Source organism: Magallana gigas, chromosome 5 (genome assembly GCF_963853765.1).
Source record: "Magallana gigas chromosome 5, xbMagGiga1.1, whole genome shotgun sequence".
Lineage (NCBI taxonomy): Eukaryota > Metazoa > Mollusca > Bivalvia > Ostreida > Ostreidae > Magallana > Magallana gigas.
The window spans coordinates 36,558,710-36,579,898 of NC_088857.1; the positions used below are offsets into that span (position 1 = coordinate 36,558,710).

Consider the following 21,189-nt stretch of genomic DNA (forward strand, 5'->3'; position numbering starts at 1 on the left):
CACATATTTTGTCAATCTAGAGTGAACAAAAATAAAAAAAATAAAATATTACATTGGAATATCATACTGAGTACAGAGACAGATTACCAACATGTTTATGTAATAAAATCGATCAATTTCCTTGAGATTGTAATGCTATCGATCCTCTACTTACTTAGACTAAATTCTTTTAAATTAGCACAAAAGCTCTTAATCAAATACATTTTGAAAACGACAGTCTATTGATTGAATAACAGTTAAAGTTATAAAATGGCTGCTCAGCTTCAGTACTTTAAGAAGGCGTTTTTTCTTTCCTTGGTTTTAGTATCCATCTCTCACCATGTTAATGCTGGTATGTTTTCATTTTTATAATCCAAATTTAAATTAAGTAATTCAAATCACGCAAGTATATAAACCTTTTGTAACTGATATTTTGCTAGATAATAATATCAAGTTTTTTATCATCTTCATTCATTTATTTATATAACTAACTGACGGAAGGGATTGTATTGGTTATTCAAAAAAAAAAAAATAAAAAAAAAAATAAAAATAAAAACCAGAAATTTTAACAAGAAAAAAATATTTTCATATATCGCAATATAGAAAGTTGGTTTTATTATGATTATGTTTAATCGTGGCTATATTCTATTAGACGTTGCAGTTAACAGGTTAATACATGTAGATTGTTAAAATCCAATCTTTTCTAATACGCCTGTATATTAGAATATATAGTTCATTATTTTAAAAAAGAGCAGCTAAAAAATATTCATGATAAGATTTTTGTACGATTTTCAATACTGTGCGAGCAATTACTAATACAAAACAAATGAATGCTATTCGAAGCCGTTGGACAAGATGAAAAATGTATTGTGGACAAAACCAAGCCCGCGTCAGAGGAGGGTAACTACATGGACTGCACGGACGAAACTCTGGTGGCCCAGGGCAAGACGGACTGCTGCGCCCAGGACGGGTCGGTGGGCTGCTGCAAGCCCGGGGAGAGGTGGGTACTTATCCCCAACAAAGGTTAAAATATACAACACTTCCATTTTAAAACCAGCTCGCAAAACTTATATATACAAGCACGTGGATCCATAGAGTTTTATGGGGGGAGGGGGGGGGGGGCAACGGATAATTTTGTTCCCCCCCCCCGGCTTAATTAATTAATTGTCAGGATTTACATACAGCATGTTCTAGTAGGCACTATTATTGTATATAAATATTTACAATTACTTAGTAATTTACTTTCTAAAACAGTAAAACCCCCAACTTTTACAGATGTAACCAACATTAGGCGTGTCGAATTTTAGTAAGCCAACTGTATAATGTGCTCCATGTCCAACGATTCTCTGTCTTTGTAACATACTAATCGATAAAAACGGTATTATAAGTAATAAAACTCCCAGTATTAGATATTACATAAAATTAATGAGTTGTGATAAAAACAATAGGCTAATAAAGCCGCCTCTTCTTTTGTTTATATGCGTATAATGTTGTTGCCATTACTATATTGTTGAAAAATACCAACACAACTGAAAAGAGGATTAAAAATTGACTTAATTTTCCGTTGCAGATGGGGCAAAATGATCGCCATTGGAGTGGGCATAAGTGTGACCTTTATCGTCCTCGCTCTCCTGTATATTTATCTGTTTTGGTGCAAAAGAGGCACAGTACCATTTCTGGACCGACTGTTTGATAGAGCCAAGGCAAAATACTACGCTGCGGAAGATGCTATGCCGTAAGTATAGATCCAAACTGACTCCCTCCACAGCTTCCTGTGTTTTTTTTGTTTTTTTTGGGGGGGGGGGGGTGAGGGCAAAATCTGAGATGAGAAGCGCGGTTATTTCACGCCACCCCTCCTCCGACTTCGACTCTAAACTTATGTGAATTTAAGAAGTTTATGCATAAATGAGATGGAATAAAAATGCTCTGATACGAAAAGAAAAATCCATGGCATCTTTAAATATCATTTATTTGGCTTAATTTTTTAAATCAAAACTTTAAAAGCTGAACTGGTACTAAAAAATATATTATGAATGTTCGACGACAGGTGCTGTGCCAGTAGGACAGAGCAGAGGAAACAGGCTGCAGAGATCATGGCCAAGTCCAAGGACCAGCCGGCGCTGTCCCTCCCCGAGGACGTGCATGACGAAACGTCCAAGGACCGCTGGTGGGACGGGCAGTTCATCAAGAACGAATAAACACAGACAGAAACACGGACATCGCTGGCAAAATTTTATCAGTTACACATCAAAATGTCATATAATTACATAGCTTAATTTATCACTATTAGGTGGATAAACTATATTTTATGTTACCTTCAAAGCCATTCTCTTGTTTGTATATTTAAATGATGAATACAGTACAAAACAGTTTATAGTAATCCCTTAACAGTAAAACCTGGTTAATCCAAATCTTGTGTATTTCCAACTATTCAGACATGCATACGTAAACTTATTCATAGAGTTAATTGTTTTAAATATTTTTGTTTCTTGGCAAAAGTATATATTTCTATACATGAAAAACGTTTTGTACAAAGTGTCCCTATCCTAAAGTCAACAGTGTATGCTAGCACAACAATGTTGCTTTTCAATAAATGTGCATATATTACTTATGCTGTATATCCATAAAACAGAAAAGAATGTATCTCTTTGTTTACTAAATTACCAGGAAGATATATCTTCCACATCACTGGTAACATTGAATTCAAAAAAGCATCCAATTTCAACTGTGCTTCCCAACGTCTTAACAGTATTACTTTTCCCTATTAAATGATTCCCTTTTAAAAATACCAAATACAGCAGTATTAACAAGAGCTTGGACATTGGGAAGTATGTGTCAAACATTAGTTTGATGAAGGCAGGGTCTCCTCTGGTTAACTGTCCAGTCTTTGGGTAACAGATATGAATACATGTTCATTGATCATAACACCTGTCATACTTCATCCAGGGCTGTATACTTCAGTTGAAACAGCTCAATTTTACACAAAAGAGCAGACCTTTGAAAAAACTTTGATTTTGACAGTCTATGAATATTGATGGACTTTTGTTAGCAAGTCATAAACAAGTGAACTCGATATTCAAATGCTTGTTTTCATGAGCAAACTAGGTATTAACATCCCACTTAAAATCCAACCTCTTTTTCAAGTTAGTCATCATAAAATGTATATGTACATATTATCATTACCTCATAGAATGAAATGAAATGACCAACTTTTTCTTTCATTCCTGTGATGTTCACATATATGCATGCATCTTCCTTCGTTATTAAATTTGCCAAATACAAAATTACAAAGAAAAGAACTTGGATTTCCTAATCTTTATTGAAGCAATCATTAACAAATAAATTGACAGTTTTCTTACAGTACAACAATCACTGGATAAAATTCCTGGGAAAATAATAACAATCACCACTTTATCTTCCTGCCCCGCCCCCTCAGTCCTCCTCATTGTCGTCCCTATCAGCCCTGGGACTTCTAGTTCCAGACCTAGCTGACCTTTCTGACCTCGGTGACCTTTCTGACCTATGTGACCTTTCTGACCTCGGAGCACTCCTAGATCGGGACCGTGAGTATGAGGGCCTGATCTCGTCCAGAATTTGCTCCTGGTCTCCTTGTGGGGGACTCCCTTTATCAGAGCTCTCCCTGTTGCTTCTGTCTTTGGACTTGTCTCTGCTCCTCCTTGGGGATTTGGAGGAAGAGTCCTTGCGTTTGTCACGCTTTGGTGATCTTGACCTAGATTTCTTGTCCCTGTCTTTCCTGAACATGATAAAAATACACGTTATAAAAATAAAGTCAAGCCTTGACAGAAATTGTACAGGTGTACATTAGTTGTCTCTTAATAAATGCATTGATATTCATTGTCATAATGCTGATAAATTTTCTCTCTAAATTTTAATATCATACATATGAAATTTAATATGGAATAATGGAAAATAAAAGATTATCAAACCTGCTGCTTCTTGATCTTGATCCTGATCTAAAAATAAGAAGATAATTCATAAATGGTTGCTACCTAATGATAAATCAAAAATTGTATGCAAGCAACAAGTAAAGCTCTGTAAGAAGAAAAGGTAACCCAATGCTTGGACTCGGTCATCTTAATAAGCTTTACATGTAACATTGTTATATGATTGCATTTTTTTTTTATTGAATAGATATACTAGCAGAAATATATTCTTTAAAATTCATTAAAATGGTATTGTTCAAGTTTAAAATATTAAATTCAGCAAAATAGTCGATGTGATCTTTATCCATCTATTGACATGAATTCATTACAGATCAATGTAATACCTGTCTCTTCTAGATCGGGATCTGAAATGTAAAGAATATGAAGTTTATTGTAATGAAATAACAAAAAAAAATTCATCAAAATTCCATGATTCAAAATTTAAAAAATTAATTTTTGGCAGGAATAAAACCATTGATTGTTGTATTAATAACTGACCTTGATCTGCTTCTTCGTGACCTTGATCTGCTTCTTGATCTTGACCTTGTCCTAGTTCTTCTCCTCTTGCGCTCTCTGTAAATATGAGCATTTCCTTATTTCTAATTCTAGAGCAATGACATAAGACATTTTGACAGTAATGTACTCTGAGTATATTTTGACATTTGGTAGTTACATTGTGTCTGCTGTGGTGTCCCAATTTTTTCTTTAATTGAATGTGTTAAAGATGTGCAACATGAATGTACTCTAAAGTAAATTGTATGGCATTTGAGTGTTACATTTTTCTTTTTACGCAAGTGTCTGCTGTGCTTGACCCAATTTTCTCTTAAACTTGAATTGGCTGAAGATGGGGAATTATCATACTATATCTGTTTCCGTAATTATTGCTGCTTGAAACATATTGGTATGTATATGAGTGATGTATTGAACTAAAGGCAAACAAATTGTTAAATTTTGCTTCAGTTGTGTGTATCCCTTCCTAAAAATGATCTAGTGCCCAAAAATCATTAAAGGTGTTGTAAAGGGAAATGTGAAATGATGAGCCTGTCAGCAGTAACTCCCCAGAATTCCATCACCAGCAAAAGAAAATTGTCATGCATTTACAAAGCATTATTACACATGGGAAAAAATTGAGAATATTATGATATGAAAGAATTTTAAACATTTACAATGTATCATAATAATAAGGCATAAAATATTGACCAATTACATCAATACTATATGTAACAAACTCTACTATTAAAGGTTCATGTTTACCATTTAACACAGTACTTACCCAAAAGACTACTAGCAAATTATCACATTATTTCTTATACAGGCCTACACACAATACCACTCAAGCCCACCATAGAGGGATGCACCAATATATTTTCAGGGATCGCACATCCTGATACAGGGCTGTTGACCATAATCAACCAATCACACTTTAGAGAGGTCCGATCCGCCATTTTTTTGCGGAGGACCACCACCATCATCAACTCAAGGCCATTGCCAACTCTTTGCCAACACAATCAATATACCATTACCACTTGCCTGATAAAAACATTACGTAGAGAGACATAAATGGAGTGGAAATCGTAAGTTAATTTCCACTGTTACAGTATACAGAATGATAATTGTCTTTTATCATATAGATAATGGATTAGTATGTGCTAGGTGGCAGATTTTGTCCTTAATACTTGTGAAATACTGGTACTGAATTAGTTTTCAACTGATAATGTCATTATGAAATCTATAACCTAAAACAAAAAATCTTGTAAGTTCACGAAGTGTACAAAATGTTTGCTCTATCCTCTCTTTCATATACATGTACATGTATTTTCAAGGGAGTGCTCCAAGTTTTTGTTGATGCTAAATTTCTAAACTGTTATTTTTCTTAAGAAATTAAAAACTGATTTGAAAAAAGTATAGCCTACTTCAACATATGATCAAACTAGTTCAGGATAGTGGTATATAAAACAGAGTTTTGAACCCTTAAAAATTTTCTCCTTCAACCAATTTTTTTAATTGAACACTTCAACAGAATGAGGTTTACATAATATCTATCTGAATACTTGGGGGAGGGGTGTCTTTTTATCTACTAGGACAGGTATCTGTATATTTTCATGATTAAAAAGCAAGCAAAGGATGGGATATGGGTCTTTTAGCTTTAAAATCAGATGGCAATATATGTATCTACTTATCTTGGTTATAAAGAATACATGTTACCTAACAGTTACTCTTTTTGTTATTTTTGGCATAACTTAGGGGGCCATAAAATTTTACCTGTCCAACTTGTGAGATGTTAAGACTGATATAATGAAAGACTAAATGACAAGTGCAAAAAATGTATGCTTCTATTTTTTAACAGAGTTTACCAATAAAATTAATGCTAAAAAAAATGAATCATGGAACAATGTTTAAATGTGAAAAGTTACGATAGAAACATCCCACAACCTGACAATAACATATTATGTGTCTTTCTCTTCCAGAACTAATGTCACAAAGCTCACTCTATTAGTCAATTAACTTTGAAACTGGGCTATTTGCATTGTTTTTACTAACTAATACAAGTGTTATTGAAAATTTTGTGCATAGAATAATATTTCATATGCAGCATATATCATTTCAAACAAATAATATAACCATTGGAGTCTGAATTTTCAATATCAATAATGAACTGCATTATGAGAATTGTAAACAATCCATTAGTGACGAAGAGACTTTTGATCAGAAAATGACCACTTAATGACATTAAAAAAAATATTTATTAGTAAATTTTTCAATTTTATGGAAATATGCAATATCTTATTAATGAAAAAATCAATGGCAACATAAAACTTCAACCATAAATAAGATATCAAATTATGTGACAAATATCTGAATGTACTTTGAATATAATGGAGAGAAAAAATAATTATATTGTAATTACGTTTCAGCTTCGACGTACCGACTTCTGTTTCGTCGTCTCTGTCTCCAAATTTCAGCACAGTCACGAGAAAAATGGCCTTTCTCACCACAGGTGTAACAGCGCAAATTTGGGTCAAATCCCCGCCTCCTTCTTCCCCTTGTTCTAGGGCGAGCTAAAGAGCACCTTATTCTTCCTCCCGACAGAGGCCTGGAAGCAGAGTTAAAATTGGAACATAATATTCAACATCAAAGTACATCTGAAGTGGCCAGTCTTGTTTCCACATATTAAATGCAAAATTTTCCTAGATTGTGACAATACTGGTACATAAGGCTTTGATAAATTGCTTATCCACCTGGAATTCAATGACATGGCACAAATTGAAGTAGGCAAAGAACTACAGTTACAGTATGATATTTCCCCATCATGTCTGAAGACTAGGTAGTGTATTACAAATGATTCATCAAAATTTGTTTCCCAAAAGACAATAAAATCCTTAGGTCCAGAGTTTGCTTTAAGCCTTTAAATACAGTAAATCAATACATTTTTCATTCAACAATTCTGCAAATTAACTTACTTGCCATCCATTTCTCTGAGAGCCTTTTCTGCATCTTCCCTGTACTTGTATACAATAAAAGCAAAACATGGGGGGTTCCTTGCAACCCACACTTCTATGAGTGGCCCAAATTTTTCAAAGGCTCTTTCAAGGTCTCGTTTGGATGGATCTATTCCTAGATCTGCCACATGAACCCTGTACCCTTCCTCTGGAGAGGGGCTTCTACTGTCGTAACTAGCACTTCTGCTCCGTCTTCTTTCATAGCTTCTACTACGACTCCTTGATCTTGATCTTCCCATTTCTGTTAGAAATATCAAATCTTTATCATTTGAATTACAATATACAATTTGTCAGAAATACTATGAATTTGTTTTTCAGTAAGTTTATCTATATTAGATATAACATCTGAAAATCAAACTGTTTACAAATTTGTGTTGACTACTCTTATTTTTGTATTTTAAATATGTTGACAAAACCACATCTTAAAAACAAAAATTAAGTACAGGAAGAATTCTTTTTTTTTTCTTCCGTTCTTCGATGCATAGTCTACAGCATATCACCACTAAGGATATACTATAGTATACATTTGTGACGGGTGTTCACTTGTCACATAATAATAAAGAAATGAATAATAACCTAGCATTTAAATAACTGCAGTTAAAATTATGTATATAACATTACTTGTTTCGTAGGTGCAAAGAAAGGGTTGGACAATATTCAATATTTTCCTGTTCCCTGTGGTGCACGCCTCTCTCTGTCATCGACACGCTTGTAAAGTTATCTCCATTTTTCGATATATAAAGCGTTTAAAGGAATACAAAAGTAAATTTATTTATTTATAAACTTAAAAAATAGTATTTAAATGAATTTCTCACACAATAAAGCACTCAGTTTAGAAAATATAAACATTTTCTAATATGTAAAATTCATAAAAAAAATCACTCTGTAATAAACACGTGACTTGTGCATGCGCGTCGGCGCCATATTAAATTTTCTGGGAAAGGAGGAAAGAACGTTGACCCAGCGAATATATTGGACCAAGCAAACATCTCAAGAAAAATCTATATAATTTATCAACAGATACAGAATTGTAAGTATTTAAAGCTTGTTTTTTTTTAAGTTGGAAGTAGTGTTAAACTAGTTTTGACAGTATTTTTAGTTAAATATTAAAAGTTGAAAAACGAAAACCGGTGCACAGGAACAAGGATGTTTTAAGCAAAAATCTGGCATCAACCCAACATTTTGGCTCAAAGTGACTGCAGAAACAAGGGAGACACTTTACACATCGATACAACTACTAAAAGAAATTAGAATGAACATGTACTAAGTGTACTCCAACAATGCAGTTTCTCTTTCAAGGGTCTTGAGTCTTGTAAGTGCATTCTAAGGTAGGCTTATATTTTGTATTTTTTGGAATACTTAGATTTAACATGCTATATAATTTATGATTGTAGATGTCTCGATATAGGGACAGCAACCTGGAAGGAAAGATTTATGTTGGTGACCTGAGTCGTGATGCCTGTGAAAAAGACTTGGAGAGGGCATTTGAGTATTATGGCAGACTGAGAAATGTTTGGGTTGCACGGAATCCAGCAGGATTTGCCTTTGTAGAATATGAAGACCCAAGAGATGCTGATGATGCAGTTCGGGGCATGGATGGAACGTAAGGGTCATATTTGATTAAATTTATTTTTAGAAAGAAACCAATCCAATTGATGACCCCTTCTCTCTGTGATAATCTACAATATTCTACTTTAAGTTTTCTATTTTGAAAGTCTAAAAGCTTTAATTGAACAATGGAGTGCACTGTTAACCAAGACTTTTTAAAATTTTGCAGTACAATTTGTGGTTCAAGAGTCAGAGTAGAACATTCTACAGGTAAAGTACGGCCCAAACCTTGGCTCCGAGGGGGAAGACCCCCCAGATCAGGGGGCCGTCGTCCATTTCACCCAGATGACAAGTGCTATGAATGTGGAGGAAGAGGACACTATGCATACGACTGCACAAGAAGGGGACGGTCCCACAGAAGTTCCAAAAGATCAAGGTATGCTTTTAACATTGGTCTATGCATGTAGAGTTCATTTTCAGAGAGAAAATATAACCCTGATGCAAGCGTCAAGTTTGAATTGAATAATTTAATCATATTGAAATGAATTATCAGGTATTTGATAGATTTGTATGCAGTGGACTTCATAGGGTTTTCTACATAATGAAGAAAAAGTGGTCTTATTTTTCTAAGATAAATATAAGTGTTTTTTCAGTGCCTATATATGCATATATGTAATCTACAAAATTATTTAACTAATATGGTTTTGGCAATTTAATGAATGATTCTATTGATTGACCTAAGACCCTTATTTACGTTATAAATATAGGTCACATTTTAAAGATTGAATGCAAAAAGCAAAAAAAAAAAATGCCCTTTGATTCCTACATTAGTGAAGTCCACTATACAAAATTCATTATTAGCCATTCGAATATGAATTTGGGGAATTTTGGGATTTGAATTTGCTGAATATTAAAATGTATAATGAATCGCATTTTAACAGCTTTTAGAAATTAGCAAAAGCCAAGCCAATGATAACACAAATCTTCACTAATGCATTGCAGACATCCTCATGAACCATTGGCAAATGATCTTGACTGCCTCAGTTTTCAAGTTAGATTGCAACATACAATGTCTGAGCTCAACCACACCCTCTCTTGAAGTGCTCAGAATCTTCAAGTCCACAGCCCCTTTCCAAGTTGAAAACACAAAACATGTAGTTCCCCCATCAGTGGGAAAGGTTAATTCGTCCCTGCCACTGTGCATCACAGCCAGTCTGAGAATCTTCACCTCAGCTGATCATGATGACAAGAATTGCATTCGTCACAACAGTTCATCATGACTTTATCAGATTTGAGAGTAGATTCGCCCCCTGCTTTGGACACCCGATCGTCCTGACCACTTAGAGTGTTAAGATTTTTCTACACATCCAGCCATCACTGGGCATTCAGATCAGAGAGTAGATTTTCCTCTTCTTCACACCATCCATCTCTGACCAATCAGATTTGAGAGTAGATTAACACCTCAACACACCAGCCTACTGGGGGCCAATCATTTTTGAGAGAATAGATCTACCTCTTCAGATCAGCCAATTAGATTTGAAGGTAGACTGATTCACCACCTTCCCCATTCAGACTCCTCTTGATCTTTCTGCATTTTGATAACTTGTTGACAACAAATGGGTATGTTATTCTTTTGTGTATGTGAAATTATTTTTCAGTTTCAGAAGGTTTGATTAAAAGGAGACTGTAAATTATGCACATAATATGAAAAATAAATGAAAATGTATCGCTAAATTAGTGTATGTGTTGCATATTGACAATCATGAAGTGTTGACTTGTAATAATAGTTTTTTGCAGTGCCATTTGAAACTGAGGAAAGATGTTGCTATACCTTTGTTTCTTCTTACAGATAACAGATAATGTATCTTAGGTTTCCCTGTTTGGTTGTCATTGTAAGGTTCAGAGCATGATTATTACATGCTTTATTACAGGTCCAGATCCAGATCTCGATCCAGATCACCAAGAAGACGCAGTTACTCCAGGTCACGCAGCAGGAGTGGCAGCCGACCCAGGTACCACACCCGGAGTAGAACCAAGAGCAGGTCAGTAAGAGCCAGTTCCTGTTTCTTTTTCAAAAGAAAATTGCTTCAACTGTCTGACTTAATAAATATATACAAGCCAGGTATTTTTGTCAATTTTGAAAAAAAAATGTCAGTGAAAATGATGAATCTCAGCCTGGACACTGTTCAGCACAGAAATATCAGAATAAATGCTATTGTTAAAGCAGATGAAGGACCATGCTATTAGATTTTAGAATTTCTGAATTTTTTACTGTGATTTAACAAAGGGTTTAAAATTGATTTTCTGTCAAGTGCTTCTGCTGTTGGTTTACAGGTCCTCCTCCCCACCCAGGAGACGAACTAGAAGTATGAGCAGGGAAGGAAGTTCAAAGCATGATGACCATTAGAAGTCCAAACAATGACATTTTGTATATCATTTTCATTTATGACACATCATTATTTTTGGCAATCATAGATATTAATGTTAAAGTGAGGAGAAATTGTTTCATTAACATGATTCAATTTTGATTTTAAATCCATGGACATAGCTATGATTATGTTTAAAGTACATCACAAATAAATGTGCATCATGACAACTTTTTGGTGTTTACTTGATCACAGCATTTATGTTGTTTGTTGTTTTAAAATGTATGCATTTCTGTTAATATTCGACATATTCACACCTTCAAATTTTATTTAGGACATAAAGTGTGATCAAGTTGATAAGAGATTTTGAAAGAACATGATGTTTTATAGTTTAATGTGCAAGATGCAAGTAATGTTATAGATGAGAAGGTTGAAAAAGAGGAAATGCAGTGAGATAGAGTTTGTATATTTTCACTTGTGTATTTTTTTCAATGTAATTGAATAAAAAAGTGTAAATAGTATTAAAATGTGTTGAACATTTAACAAATTGAGTTATAGTTGTCAGGACCATATATTTACTCCCCTTGGCCCTCTCTCACCTGTTGCTACAAGAGATAGACGAAAGACAGAAGATGGACAAAAGGTGACATTAAAAAGAAATCACTGTGGTGAGGAATACTGAAGCATATTAGGTGCGATAGGACTCCTGTCGATATTAATGTGGATAAACGTACATTATAATCGAAATAATTTCGTCTGTTTAGAATTTTGAAATTTTACAATGAACAAAAGTATATTCGAAATTTTTTTTGGAAAGGTAAAAATTATATAACCCCCAGCGGAATTCAATCTCATGACTTACAGTTTCATAGACTTGGTTGACGTCCTTGTTAACCCATTTAATACCGTCTAAAGCAGTTTGGTATCCCCAAGGGTAGGGTATAGCCACAACTGAAGTCGACTTTTTTCATAGGAATATATCTTTAAAATCTTCTTAAAAATCAATTAGCCTAAATGCTGTAAGTTCTGTGATAACTGTAGGCCTGTAACTCCCGGTCCGAAAAAAAAACATAAGACGGAAGATCGGAATTTTTGCAAACCTGAAGCTACAGACCTGCAGCTTCTTTTAATTATTGAAAGCAACCCCGACTTGTGTAGATTCACGTTTGTCAAAATCATGATCTTCGAGACTTTTTTTACAATGAAATATTCAGAGAACGTCTTTAAAAACTATGCAATGAACCAGAATAGCTTTAGTGAAAGCACCTCAGATAGTGTAGGTTCAAGTTTTTCAAAATTATGATTTCGCTGGTAGGACGGAACAAAATTAGGGGGAAGGGCAAATTTTTACATAGAAATATGAAGAGAATTAAATCTTTATACATTTTATTTAATAACCTCCGAGAGTGTTGATTCAAATCTGTCAAGATCATGGTCATAATAAGGGATGGGGTGGGGGGGGGGGGGGTCCAGTTTTACGTTGGAACATTTTTAGAATTATTTTCAAAAAAATCAAATACGGTATTATAATATATGGAATTGTTGAAATGTAAACACTTGACATATTGTTGATTTTTATTTCTTTAGACTTTGGCATCTGGACAATTTTTATGCCCCACAAAGTTTGGTGTAGGTTCATATGTGGAAGATCTTGAGAACTGCACAGTCCAATATGTGATATGACTTTAAAATCATCTTGTTACAAAAGGTGGTCAATATTTAAAATTAAAATATCCGGAGAAAATTCTCAAAATCATTTTCTACAGGTTCTATCTTGATACAAAACTGTACATTATCCAAACGTTTTGTATGCGACTCAATAAATCTGATTTTAACGTTACAATTCTTGCTCACGTAAGCGACATGGTCCATGGGCCCCTTTTTAATAAGTTTAAAAGCGTTTATCTTGATTAAAATGCGGGGGTTTGTAAGCGAATATATCAATCAACAATAAGGGGGGGGGGGGTTCGCAATTCTTAATCTTATCAAACTTCGTGCCTCTTGTCTCACTCTTTGTTGGTCTGTAGTCGCTTTCACGAGCGAGAATTGTTATGCCTAAATGGAAGAGCAAGATGAAAGATCAGATTAATTAGATTGCGTAAGTCTACACGGTTTCATACTATGGCATGCATGATACAAAGCCCTAAGTTTTGAAACTGAAATATTTTCATTAACTTCAACCGAATTCTTGAAGAATAATGTAAAATTAGTTACAAAACAGTTTATTTTTTGTCTCCTTACATATATACTTGGTTATTCAACTCGTTGAAGCAATATGTGCCATCTTGCAGCTACGCCAAGTATTTGGAAGTTTCTTTTCGAAGCCCCAAATCTACATCTTATCATAAGGCGACAAGTGCATTATGATTTAGATACTTTAACCAGTTTAGAATTTTTTAATTTTACAATATTTAACTAAAATATAGGGTTAACTTTTTTGGAAAGGTAAAAATTATATGAAAATTCCCAGCCGGATTCGAACTTCTGATTTACAGATTCGTAGTAAACCCTCTTACCCAAATGCTCTACGCATTTGGGTGAGAATCTTGGGTAAATTTCGATAAATAGTACGTTACAACTTGGAAGTGTCCCATACCACCATAAAAAGGGGGATACGGCATGCATTAACTATAGTTTTGAGGAACATAAAAGGAAGGATCGTATTGACCGGTTTGCGAAACGACCTACGACATTTTTGGAAGGGGACACGGATGTAGTAATCTTTGAATATCGAAGAGTTTACGAAAAGGGCAACATGATGGATTCACAAAGAATTTGGGCCTTAATTTATTTATGATGCATTTATATCTGATGGTCTGCATGGTTGATATACATACAAGAGTTGTTCCCCGTTTTACCTTGTCGTAATTTTTATTATGAACATGAATTGATTAAACATCACCCGATGAATTTTTCTTATTGTGTAATTAAGGATCTACAGAAGTTTGGTCACTGTAATTATGAGGACAATTACATGTATGTTGAGGAACATTGCAATCCGATACAATGCGTTGTATTGCAACTGTTGCTCTCTGAGCTCCACTGCTAATCAAAGACAATATAGTAGAGTAATTTGTCTAAAGGACGAACCAACTAAAAATAAAAGGGGCGTCGTTTCTAAAGTGAGCCAATTTTTTTTCTTCAAAATAGAACAAAACGACGAAAGAATTGACAAATAATATATTTAGAAGTCGATATGTATACATTTATTTCGATGAATGCATCGCTGCTTCTTGGTGCATATGCTAAAAAAGATAAAAAAAAAATCATGTTACATCATAGGCGTTTTGGAATTTGTGAGTTAAATTTTAATACTGAACTTTATATTGATATTATATAATTTTTGAAAATTGCCAAGCACTTGACACGTAAACATTGTCTCTCAATTTGATATAAAAAAAATCCATACATCAATTTTTTTTGTCTTTACTTTGATTAAGCTAGTAAAACGAGATGACATTTTTTTAAAATTTTAAGTGTGACCATGAATATTTTAAACGGTTATTAAAAAACTTCTCTCTGCTTTTTAGTACAAGTACACGTAGCCAACAAAAACACTGAAGTATACTCACCTCGACCAAGTAGGAGATGAACAAATGTGTATCGGACTGGGTACTTATGTCTGTAAAGTGATTAGAATACTTATATTGTCACACAATACTGCTGATAATATAGAACTGGAGTATCTAGTAACCACGTGTTAAAGTTGGAGTACATGTAATTAACGTAACGCTCGAACCGTGATTTCGTACCACTCGCCATCATGTAAAAAAAATCCTTGTCCTATACATATTTTAGATTCATTCCTAACGCCCATGATAATACTTATTTTTGTTCACTTACGAAAGGATAGAAACCACTTGCTGTGGTTAGTTATCTCACAGTCTCAAATTAAAATGATTCACTTTCATTAATAAGCAGAATTCTCTCTCTCTCTCACTCTCTCTCTCTCTATTTCTCTCATATTCTCTCTCTCTCTCTCTCTCTCTCTCTCTCTCATATAAGCTGGATGATCTCTCTCTCTCTCTCATATATATATATATATATATATATATATATATATATATATATATATATATATATATATGCGCTGGATTCTCTCTCTCTCTCTCTCTCTCTCTCTCTCTAAGCTGAATGATCTTCTCTATCTCTCTCGCTCTTTCTCTCTCGCTCTTTCTCTCTCTGTCTTTTCTCTCTCTTCTTTCTCTCTCTTCTCTCCCTCTCTCTCTCTCTCTCTCTCTCTCTCTCTCTCTCTCTCTCTCTCTCTCTCTCTCTCTCTCTCTCTCTCTCTCTCTCTCTCTCTCTCTGAGAGACCCACCTTCGACCAGCTGGATGATCTTGGCGTACCCCTCTCGGTGGATGATGGGGGTCAGGGTGTGGGACTGAGCAGCGCGGAGGAGTTCATCTAACAGAGCCTGCTCGTCCGCGGAAAGGGCTTGTACGGCCGGATTCTGGTGTACCTTATTGAGGAAATCTGTAAGACTCCTCTGTAATAATAGAAAGTATGTATCCGGGAAAAAAATCACACGGAGAGTTAAATATTTGGTGAGGGTGTTAATTCGGTGTTGGTTTGAATCTTTACCTGTATATGAAGCGTTTACCAAATCACTTGTACTAGTATTAATATGTGATAGTAATTTCTTTCAATATTGAAGGTATGATATATTTCATTCTAGTGAGTGTTAGCGATTTCAATACAATACTAGGTCATCATTTGATAATGATTGTCTGCTCTATTCTGGTTGGTAGGTCATCGTTATTCTACCATTTTTTGTGCGTAAGAGCTGATAATTTCAAACTCTTCTAATAATGAGACAAAAAATATCTTACATCTACATTATTACGAAAAAAACTCTGTAAATCGCAGAACCAAACTGAGTTTGCTACATTTTTGTCAGCCGTTCGAGACGAGACAAACAGATTTAATTTCAAAGATAACCTAAATTTCAAGAGCAATATAATGCACGATTTTTCAAAACAGTTTTTGCAAGACATTCTTAGGTCAATATGAGACCCAGGCAATTGCAAATAGGTTGGTATCTTTGATAATAACACATAACGATTGCCGTGCCGGTTTTGGTTACAATTCTTATCTAATGGCCAAAATAAGCGAGAAAAAAAAACGTTCATCTGGCAAGATTTTAAATGTATTTTTGATTGATGAAGGCGAGCATTTAAAATGACATGCAACTTAAAAATTATTTGAAGATGATTGACAATTTTTAAATGAATAATATATTGTAAATAATGGTTTTTTTTCTCCAAAACATGCAACTCAATTTGCACAGATATCTTTCATGCATAAATTGATAGTTTGTGTGTTAATGTACAATTTGATAAAACAATTAACATATGTCAGTTAATGAAAAGAATTACCTTTCTTCCAATTGCTGATTGGCCAGAGCCATCTGGATTTTCTTGGTTCAGCTCCTAATAGAGAAGAAAAGACACTTATATTCGCTTCTTGTGTTTCTTAATTACATTATATGAGATACTGTACTCTGTCCAGAGTTTTTGCTTCCACCACTTTTTGCTTGATATTTTGATAATCATCAATACCTTTGTGCTCAAACTACGTTCATCCACTAATATGAAAAATGCCCAGATAATCTGTTTCGAAACGCCCCCTCTACCGCATCATGTTTCAATACACATCCAAAAATAGAAAGTCTACGGCGATTTTGCATTGAATCAGCCATTAATAAGCCCGGATGATAACGTTGAAAAATTGCGCGAGGTATCCCGAGTACTTCCGAATGGAGAAACGATGTAAACATTTCCCATTATAAATCTCCGGAGAAATTTGTTTTCGTTCCTGGGAACTTTTATGAGTGAAAAATGATAATTGTTCAATGAAGATAATTGGATATATTCCCTTTCATCGATTTCAACTGTATTTCTTTCACAGGTATATATTTACATCCCCCAAGTTTTATTCCTTCTATTTCTTACGGAAACTTAAAGTTCATTCATAGCTCTATAGAAACAGCCAGACTGAAATCTACACTCCCCGTTTATCGATTGGTCGAAATCTACAGCGGCTGAAACTGACAAAAAAATGACAGGACAGATATTGACACGCCCTGTTTATCGATTGGTCCAAACCTACAGCGACCTAGGAAAAATCACGGACTGCACGAAATAATCATGACGATGTCAGACTCAAAGTCTCACAGGAGAAGATTTGGCTGTTTCTTTTAGTTATCGTACTTACGTACATTAACAGTAATTTAGTAAATTTTACTTACTTTTCATAATCAATTTATCAATTAGCTAAAAGAAAGATGTTAATATAAAGAATAAAATGCTTTCTTTGATGATTCATTCGGATTATGAAGATAGCGATCATTGCAGAAAAAATTTACATAACCCGCTAACGCAGGTTATGTATTTTTTCTGCAATATCGCTACATGTACCCTCATATCCCGAATGTATCACCAAAGAGAGCATATTATTGTTTAAGTGTATTTTTATTAAAAATCATCAAAACGTGATGGAAGCAATAACTTGGGACAGACTATATGTTTTTTATTCTTTTACATCCCATCGAAAATTTAAATCTACACTGTGCTACCAAGAGTTCGTGCCGAAATCATACGAACTCTGCAACAGTAGCATGCGTGGATATAAAAAAGGAATGTTCAAAACATGAGGAAGCGTCCTAAGTTTACGTAGCCCCCCCCCCCCTTCTTAAAAAAAATTAGTCATATGTAGAAAATTAAGGACCCATCCCTCCCTCTTTCTGGAAAAAAACACAATTCATTTTTTAAAAGAATTTTTCTACTCGACACTCATTACTCATTTTACAATAATTAGGACATACCTGAATCATGTACTGTTCAAGCCTGTGCGCCTCTGTGGCATTAATCTTTGTAATGGCTGGAAAGACAGAATTCATACGATTATAACCGCAATGCAGATTTCTATGATACAACACAACCCATCACCTCCATAAATAAAATCGTAAAGGAAATATTGGTTGCCAAGGTGAGAATAGCCCATTTCCTTCTAAATCTTAGAATTGTACAATTGCATGGAAATAAATTCGATTGGCCATGAAAAAAAAATTATCTCACACATAGCAACAAAATCGAGTTGATAATTGAATTCAATCACACGCCCTAATGTATAATATATGTACATTTACCCCTATCGATCCCAAATAATAAAATATATATTCTTCAGAAAAATATTTTCTGTATGTATTCATAGGACACGACACTCTAGGAGTAAGAATTAAACAATCTTGAATCTACTTTACCTAAGGAAATAAGCGAAGGAATTTTGATAATACATTTTATTTTGGTTTTAGTTTAGAAGCTTTTTATCACATACCAACCTATTTCCATTATTTGACAATTAACCCACTTCACCCAATTCCTTCATTAAACAAGAGGCCCAGGGGCCACATCGCTCACTTGAGCAACAATTGCCTTAATTCTGATCAAATTAGCATTACAGTATCAAAATATCTTGACAACTAAGTACAGTAGATCTTGCTAAAAAAAAAAATGAAAATCTGCCAATTTTTATCCACCTCTTTCTTTTGGTAAATACCAATCCCCTTTTGTTGTTGTACCTGTAAGATGATTTTTCTCTTTTCCTATATACCCCCCCCCCCCATTTTGTTGCCCCACTTTTCTCTAGGGTATCATGGTTTCATCAAACTTATATCTACATAACTAACCTGTGCTTTCACACTAAGTACTGAGTTTTGGACCGAAAAACTTTCCCTGAATATTTTTAAAGATTTTCTCTATATATGTAAAAATTCAAACCGCCATCACGGCCCCGCCCTACCATTAGGGACTGTGATTTTGAATTTACACTACCCGAGGATGCCTCTACACAAGTTAAAGGTTTTCTGGCCAAATGGTCTTTAAAAAGAAGATTTTTTAAGATTTTCTCTATATATTCCTATGTAAAAATTGATCCCCCAATTGTGGCCCCACCCTACCCCAAGGTATCATGATTTGAACAAACTTGAATCTACACTACCTGAGGATGCTTCCATTCAAATTTGAGCTTTCCTGGCCTAATAGTTTTTGAGAAGAAGATTTTTAAAGATTTTTCTCTATATATTCCTATGTAAAACTTAATCCCCTTCTTGTGGCCCCTCCCTACCCCCAGGGACCAAACTTGAATCTACACTACCTGAGGATGCCTCCACACAAGTTTTAGCTTTTCAGGCCAAATAGTTTTTGAGAAGAAGATTTTTGAAAAATAACAACAAATTTTCAATAATTCTCAATTATCTCCCCTTTAAACAGGGCGTGGCCCTTCATTTGAACAAACTTGAATCCCCTTCACCTAGTGGTGCTTTGTGCCAAATTTGGTTGAAATCTGCCCAGTGGTTCTTGAGAAGAAGATGAAAATGTGAAAAGTTAACGACGACAACGACGACGACAACGACAACGACAGACAACGGACAAATTGTGATCAGAAAAGCTCACTTGAGCCTTTGGCTCAGGTGAGCTAAAAAGCTGATCAAGATAGCTCACTTGAGTTTAGAGCTCAGGTTAATTTAAAAAAAAGGACAGCTTAATGCCCATAAAAGGTACGTAGCAGTATATTACCATCTACCAAAAGTAGGAACTTGTCGAAGCCAACGGTGTCAATGTAGTGGGTTACAGCATCTACTTCCGCGGCAGCAAGTAGTTCCACCAGCATGAGTTTGTGAGTGGTCGGGAGTTGGTGGAAGGTGTCTGAATGGTGCATGCCCTGTAGAACAATCAGCAGATGGTCCTGTCCGATTGGCTGGGTGTGGTGAGGTGGCGTGGTCACTGCAACATTTTGGACCGAGGGTACTAGTACCGCGACCAAGAGGCAGCACAGGATATGTTGAAATTCCATTTTTTTTAAATCAACACTCTGTAAAAGAATGCTTAAAGCAAATCAATTAGTCTACATTTTTACTAGATTTGCAGGTGAAAATCGACGATTTTTTAAATGTTAAGGTAAAATAAAACACATTTACAACACATTACCTGACATTCATTGCACATATTTAATATTTTCAAGCTGCATAAATTCATAATAGAACGAAGGACATACGTACCTATGGGAACAGAGGCCACAATATGTTTAGGAATGGAGTTACTTATTCACGACTTATGACATGGATATCGAGTCCTTATCTTATCTCAACATGAACATTGTTTAATTCTTCAGTTTACATGTACTATTCCATCGTGTATCATTTAGCTTCAACGCTACGAAACTTTCTGACATAGGCTTAGTAATACGTCTACATCCAGTGGGTTGTTTTTTTTTCGATTCATCCCGCGCTTTGTGTTTTCGGAAGTTTAAATTATGAATACACTGTACCAACAGTAATCATCAGTAATATATAAGTTATGTATGTATAAAATTTCAAGAAGAATAAATTTAAAATTGTGATTTAATTAATGTACTCGCTATCCTCTATGGGGGGAAATAGCATGGTTAAAACGTTGTTCAAAATTTATATTCTGCAGTTAATTATCATAGAAAATATTGACAAAACGAAAATTTTGTAAGCTTTTGGAAATTGTATTGAATTGAAACCGCATTTTCAATCCCCTTACAGTATTAGGGCTGTTATCAAATTAGAACTTTTCATATGATGACGAAATACTAGTACACACTGATCCCATTAGGTTCCCTACATGTATGTGTTTCTACAGATGGCGTGTACAGGCGATGCATAAAATTAAAAAGTCAAAAGCGTGAATGATAAATAAATAAATGATTTCTTTCCTTTCTTAGACTGAAAAGAAATAACATGAACTACTTCATTAATTATACTACTTTTGTAAGTCTGTTTCTTTTTTTCTTTTTTTCCAGTCTTTTTTTTTCCAGTTTAACTTCTA

At 34.6% G+C, this 21,189-nt stretch overlaps 4 protein-coding genes across 9 annotated transcripts; 2 read left to right on the forward strand and 2 right to left on the reverse strand.

Annotated features, from left to right (window-relative positions):
- Positions 1-216: 216 nt before the first annotated feature.
- LOC105328355 (uncharacterized) lies at positions 217-2,590 on the forward strand. The gene is made up of 4 exons (XM_011429196.4): positions 217-331; positions 823-979; positions 1,550-1,714; positions 2,027-2,590. Exons 1-4 carry the CDS (start codon positions 250-252, stop codon positions 2,175-2,177), a joined length of 555 nt encoding a protein of 184 aa, XP_011427498.3. The 5' UTR covers positions 217-249; the 3' UTR covers positions 2,178-2,590.
- A 689-nt stretch (positions 2,591-3,279) lies between these two features.
- Positions 3,280-8,193, reverse strand: LOC105328353 (serine/arginine-rich splicing factor 7). 2 transcript variants are annotated; one of them, XM_011429194.4, is made up of 7 exons: positions 8,045-8,193; positions 7,385-7,664; positions 6,850-7,017; positions 4,422-4,496; positions 4,268-4,288; positions 3,927-3,953; positions 3,280-3,733 (listed from the first exon to the last, which is right to left on the reverse strand). In XM_011429194.4, exons 2-7 carry the CDS (start codon positions 7,660-7,662, stop codon positions 3,412-3,414), a joined length of 891 nt encoding a protein of 296 aa, XP_011427496.3. In that variant the 5' UTR covers positions 7,663-7,664; positions 8,045-8,193; the 3' UTR covers positions 3,280-3,411. The 2 variants fall into 2 exon arrangements, with proteins under 2 accessions (XP_011427496.3, XP_011427495.3); XM_011429193.4 differs by having other exon boundaries at positions 6,832-7,017.
- A 100-nt stretch (positions 8,194-8,293) lies between these two features.
- Positions 8,294-11,777, forward strand: LOC105328352 (serine/arginine-rich splicing factor 7). Of its 3 annotated transcripts, XR_010714070.1 has the most exons (6): positions 8,294-8,453; positions 8,818-9,026; positions 9,201-9,407; positions 9,974-10,513; positions 10,903-11,013; positions 11,306-11,337. XR_010714070.1 is itself a non-coding variant. In XM_011429192.4 (5 exons), exons 2-5 carry the CDS (start codon positions 8,818-8,820, stop codon positions 11,376-11,378), a joined length of 600 nt encoding a protein of 199 aa, XP_011427494.1. In that variant the 5' UTR covers positions 8,294-8,453; the 3' UTR covers positions 11,379-11,777. The 3 variants fall into 3 exon arrangements, 1 of the variants encoding a protein (XP_011427494.1); XR_010714069.1 differs by lacking the exon at positions 11,306-11,337 and having other exon boundaries at positions 9,974-10,591; positions 10,903-10,975; XM_011429192.4 differs by lacking the exon at positions 9,974-10,513 and having other exon boundaries at positions 11,306-11,777.
- A 2,725-nt stretch (positions 11,778-14,502) lies between these two features.
- LOC105340507 (uncharacterized) lies at positions 14,503-20,548 on the reverse strand. Of its 3 annotated transcripts, none has more exons than XM_034475287.2 (7): positions 20,397-20,548; positions 19,915-20,209; positions 18,162-18,217; positions 16,714-16,767; positions 15,656-15,824; positions 14,910-14,959; positions 14,503-14,582 (listed from the first exon to the last, which is right to left on the reverse strand). In XM_034475287.2, the coding sequence occupies exons 2-7, from the start codon at positions 20,189-20,191 to the stop codon at positions 14,544-14,546; spliced, it is 645 nt and encodes a 214-aa protein (XP_034331178.1). In that variant the 5' UTR covers positions 20,192-20,209; positions 20,397-20,548; the 3' UTR covers positions 14,503-14,543. The 3 variants fall into 3 exon arrangements, with proteins under 3 accessions (XP_034331178.1, XP_034331189.1, XP_034331171.1); XM_034475298.2 differs by having other exon boundaries at positions 19,915-20,222; positions 20,397-20,526; XM_034475280.1 differs by lacking the exon at positions 20,397-20,548 and adding an exon at positions 20,326-20,358.
- Positions 20,549-21,189: the final 641 nt, after the last annotated feature.

What these genes read in the sequence shown, in the direction of transcription:
- LOC105328353 (XM_011429193.4), bottom strand. Translation starts at nt 7,662, where the DNA reads ATGGGAAGATCAAGATCAAGGAGTCGTAGTAGAAGCTATGAAAGAAGA. An exon ending in CGGTACGTCGAAGCTGAAAC is followed by an intron (nt 4,497 to 6,831) that starts GTAATTACAATA and finishes TCATATTTACAG; the next exon opens with AGAGCGCAAGAGGAGAAGAA. An exon ending in TCAAGATCAAGAAGCAGCAG is followed by an intron (nt 3,734 to 3,926) that starts GTTTGATAATCT and finishes TATCATGTTCAG; the next exon opens with GAAAGACAGGGACAAGAAAT.
- LOC105340507 (XM_034475280.1), bottom strand. An exon ending in TTGAACAGTACATGATTCAG is followed by an intron (nt 16,768 to 18,161) that starts GTATGTCCTAAT and finishes CTTCTCTATTAG; the next exon opens with GAGCTGAACCAAGAAAATCC. An exon ending in TCATCTCCTACTTGGTCGAG is followed by an intron (nt 14,583 to 14,909) that starts GTGAGTATACTT and finishes TATCTTTTTTAG; the next exon opens with CATATGCACCAAGAAGCAGC.
- LOC105328355 (XM_011429196.4), top strand. Translation starts at nt 250, where the DNA reads ATGGCTGCTCAGCTTCAGTACTTTAAGAAGGCGTTTTTTCTTTCCTTG. An exon ending in TGCTGCAAGCCCGGGGAGAG is followed by an intron (nt 980 to 1,549) that starts GTGGGTACTTAT and finishes TTTCCGTTGCAG; the next exon opens with ATGGGGCAAAATGATCGCCA. An exon ending in GCTGCGGAAGATGCTATGCC is followed by an intron (nt 1,715 to 2,026) that starts GTAAGTATAGAT and finishes GTTCGACGACAG; the next exon opens with GTGCTGTGCCAGTAGGACAG.
- LOC105328352 (XM_011429192.4), top strand. Translation starts at nt 8,818, where the DNA reads ATGTCTCGATATAGGGACAGCAACCTGGAAGGAAAGATTTATGTTGGT. An exon ending in GTTCGGGGCATGGATGGAAC is followed by an intron (nt 9,027 to 9,200) that starts GTAAGGGTCATA and finishes AAAATTTTGCAG; the next exon opens with TACAATTTGTGGTTCAAGAG. An exon ending in AGAAGTTCCAAAAGATCAAG is followed by an intron (nt 9,408 to 10,902) that starts GTATGCTTTTAA and finishes GCTTTATTACAG; the next exon opens with GTCCAGATCCAGATCTCGAT.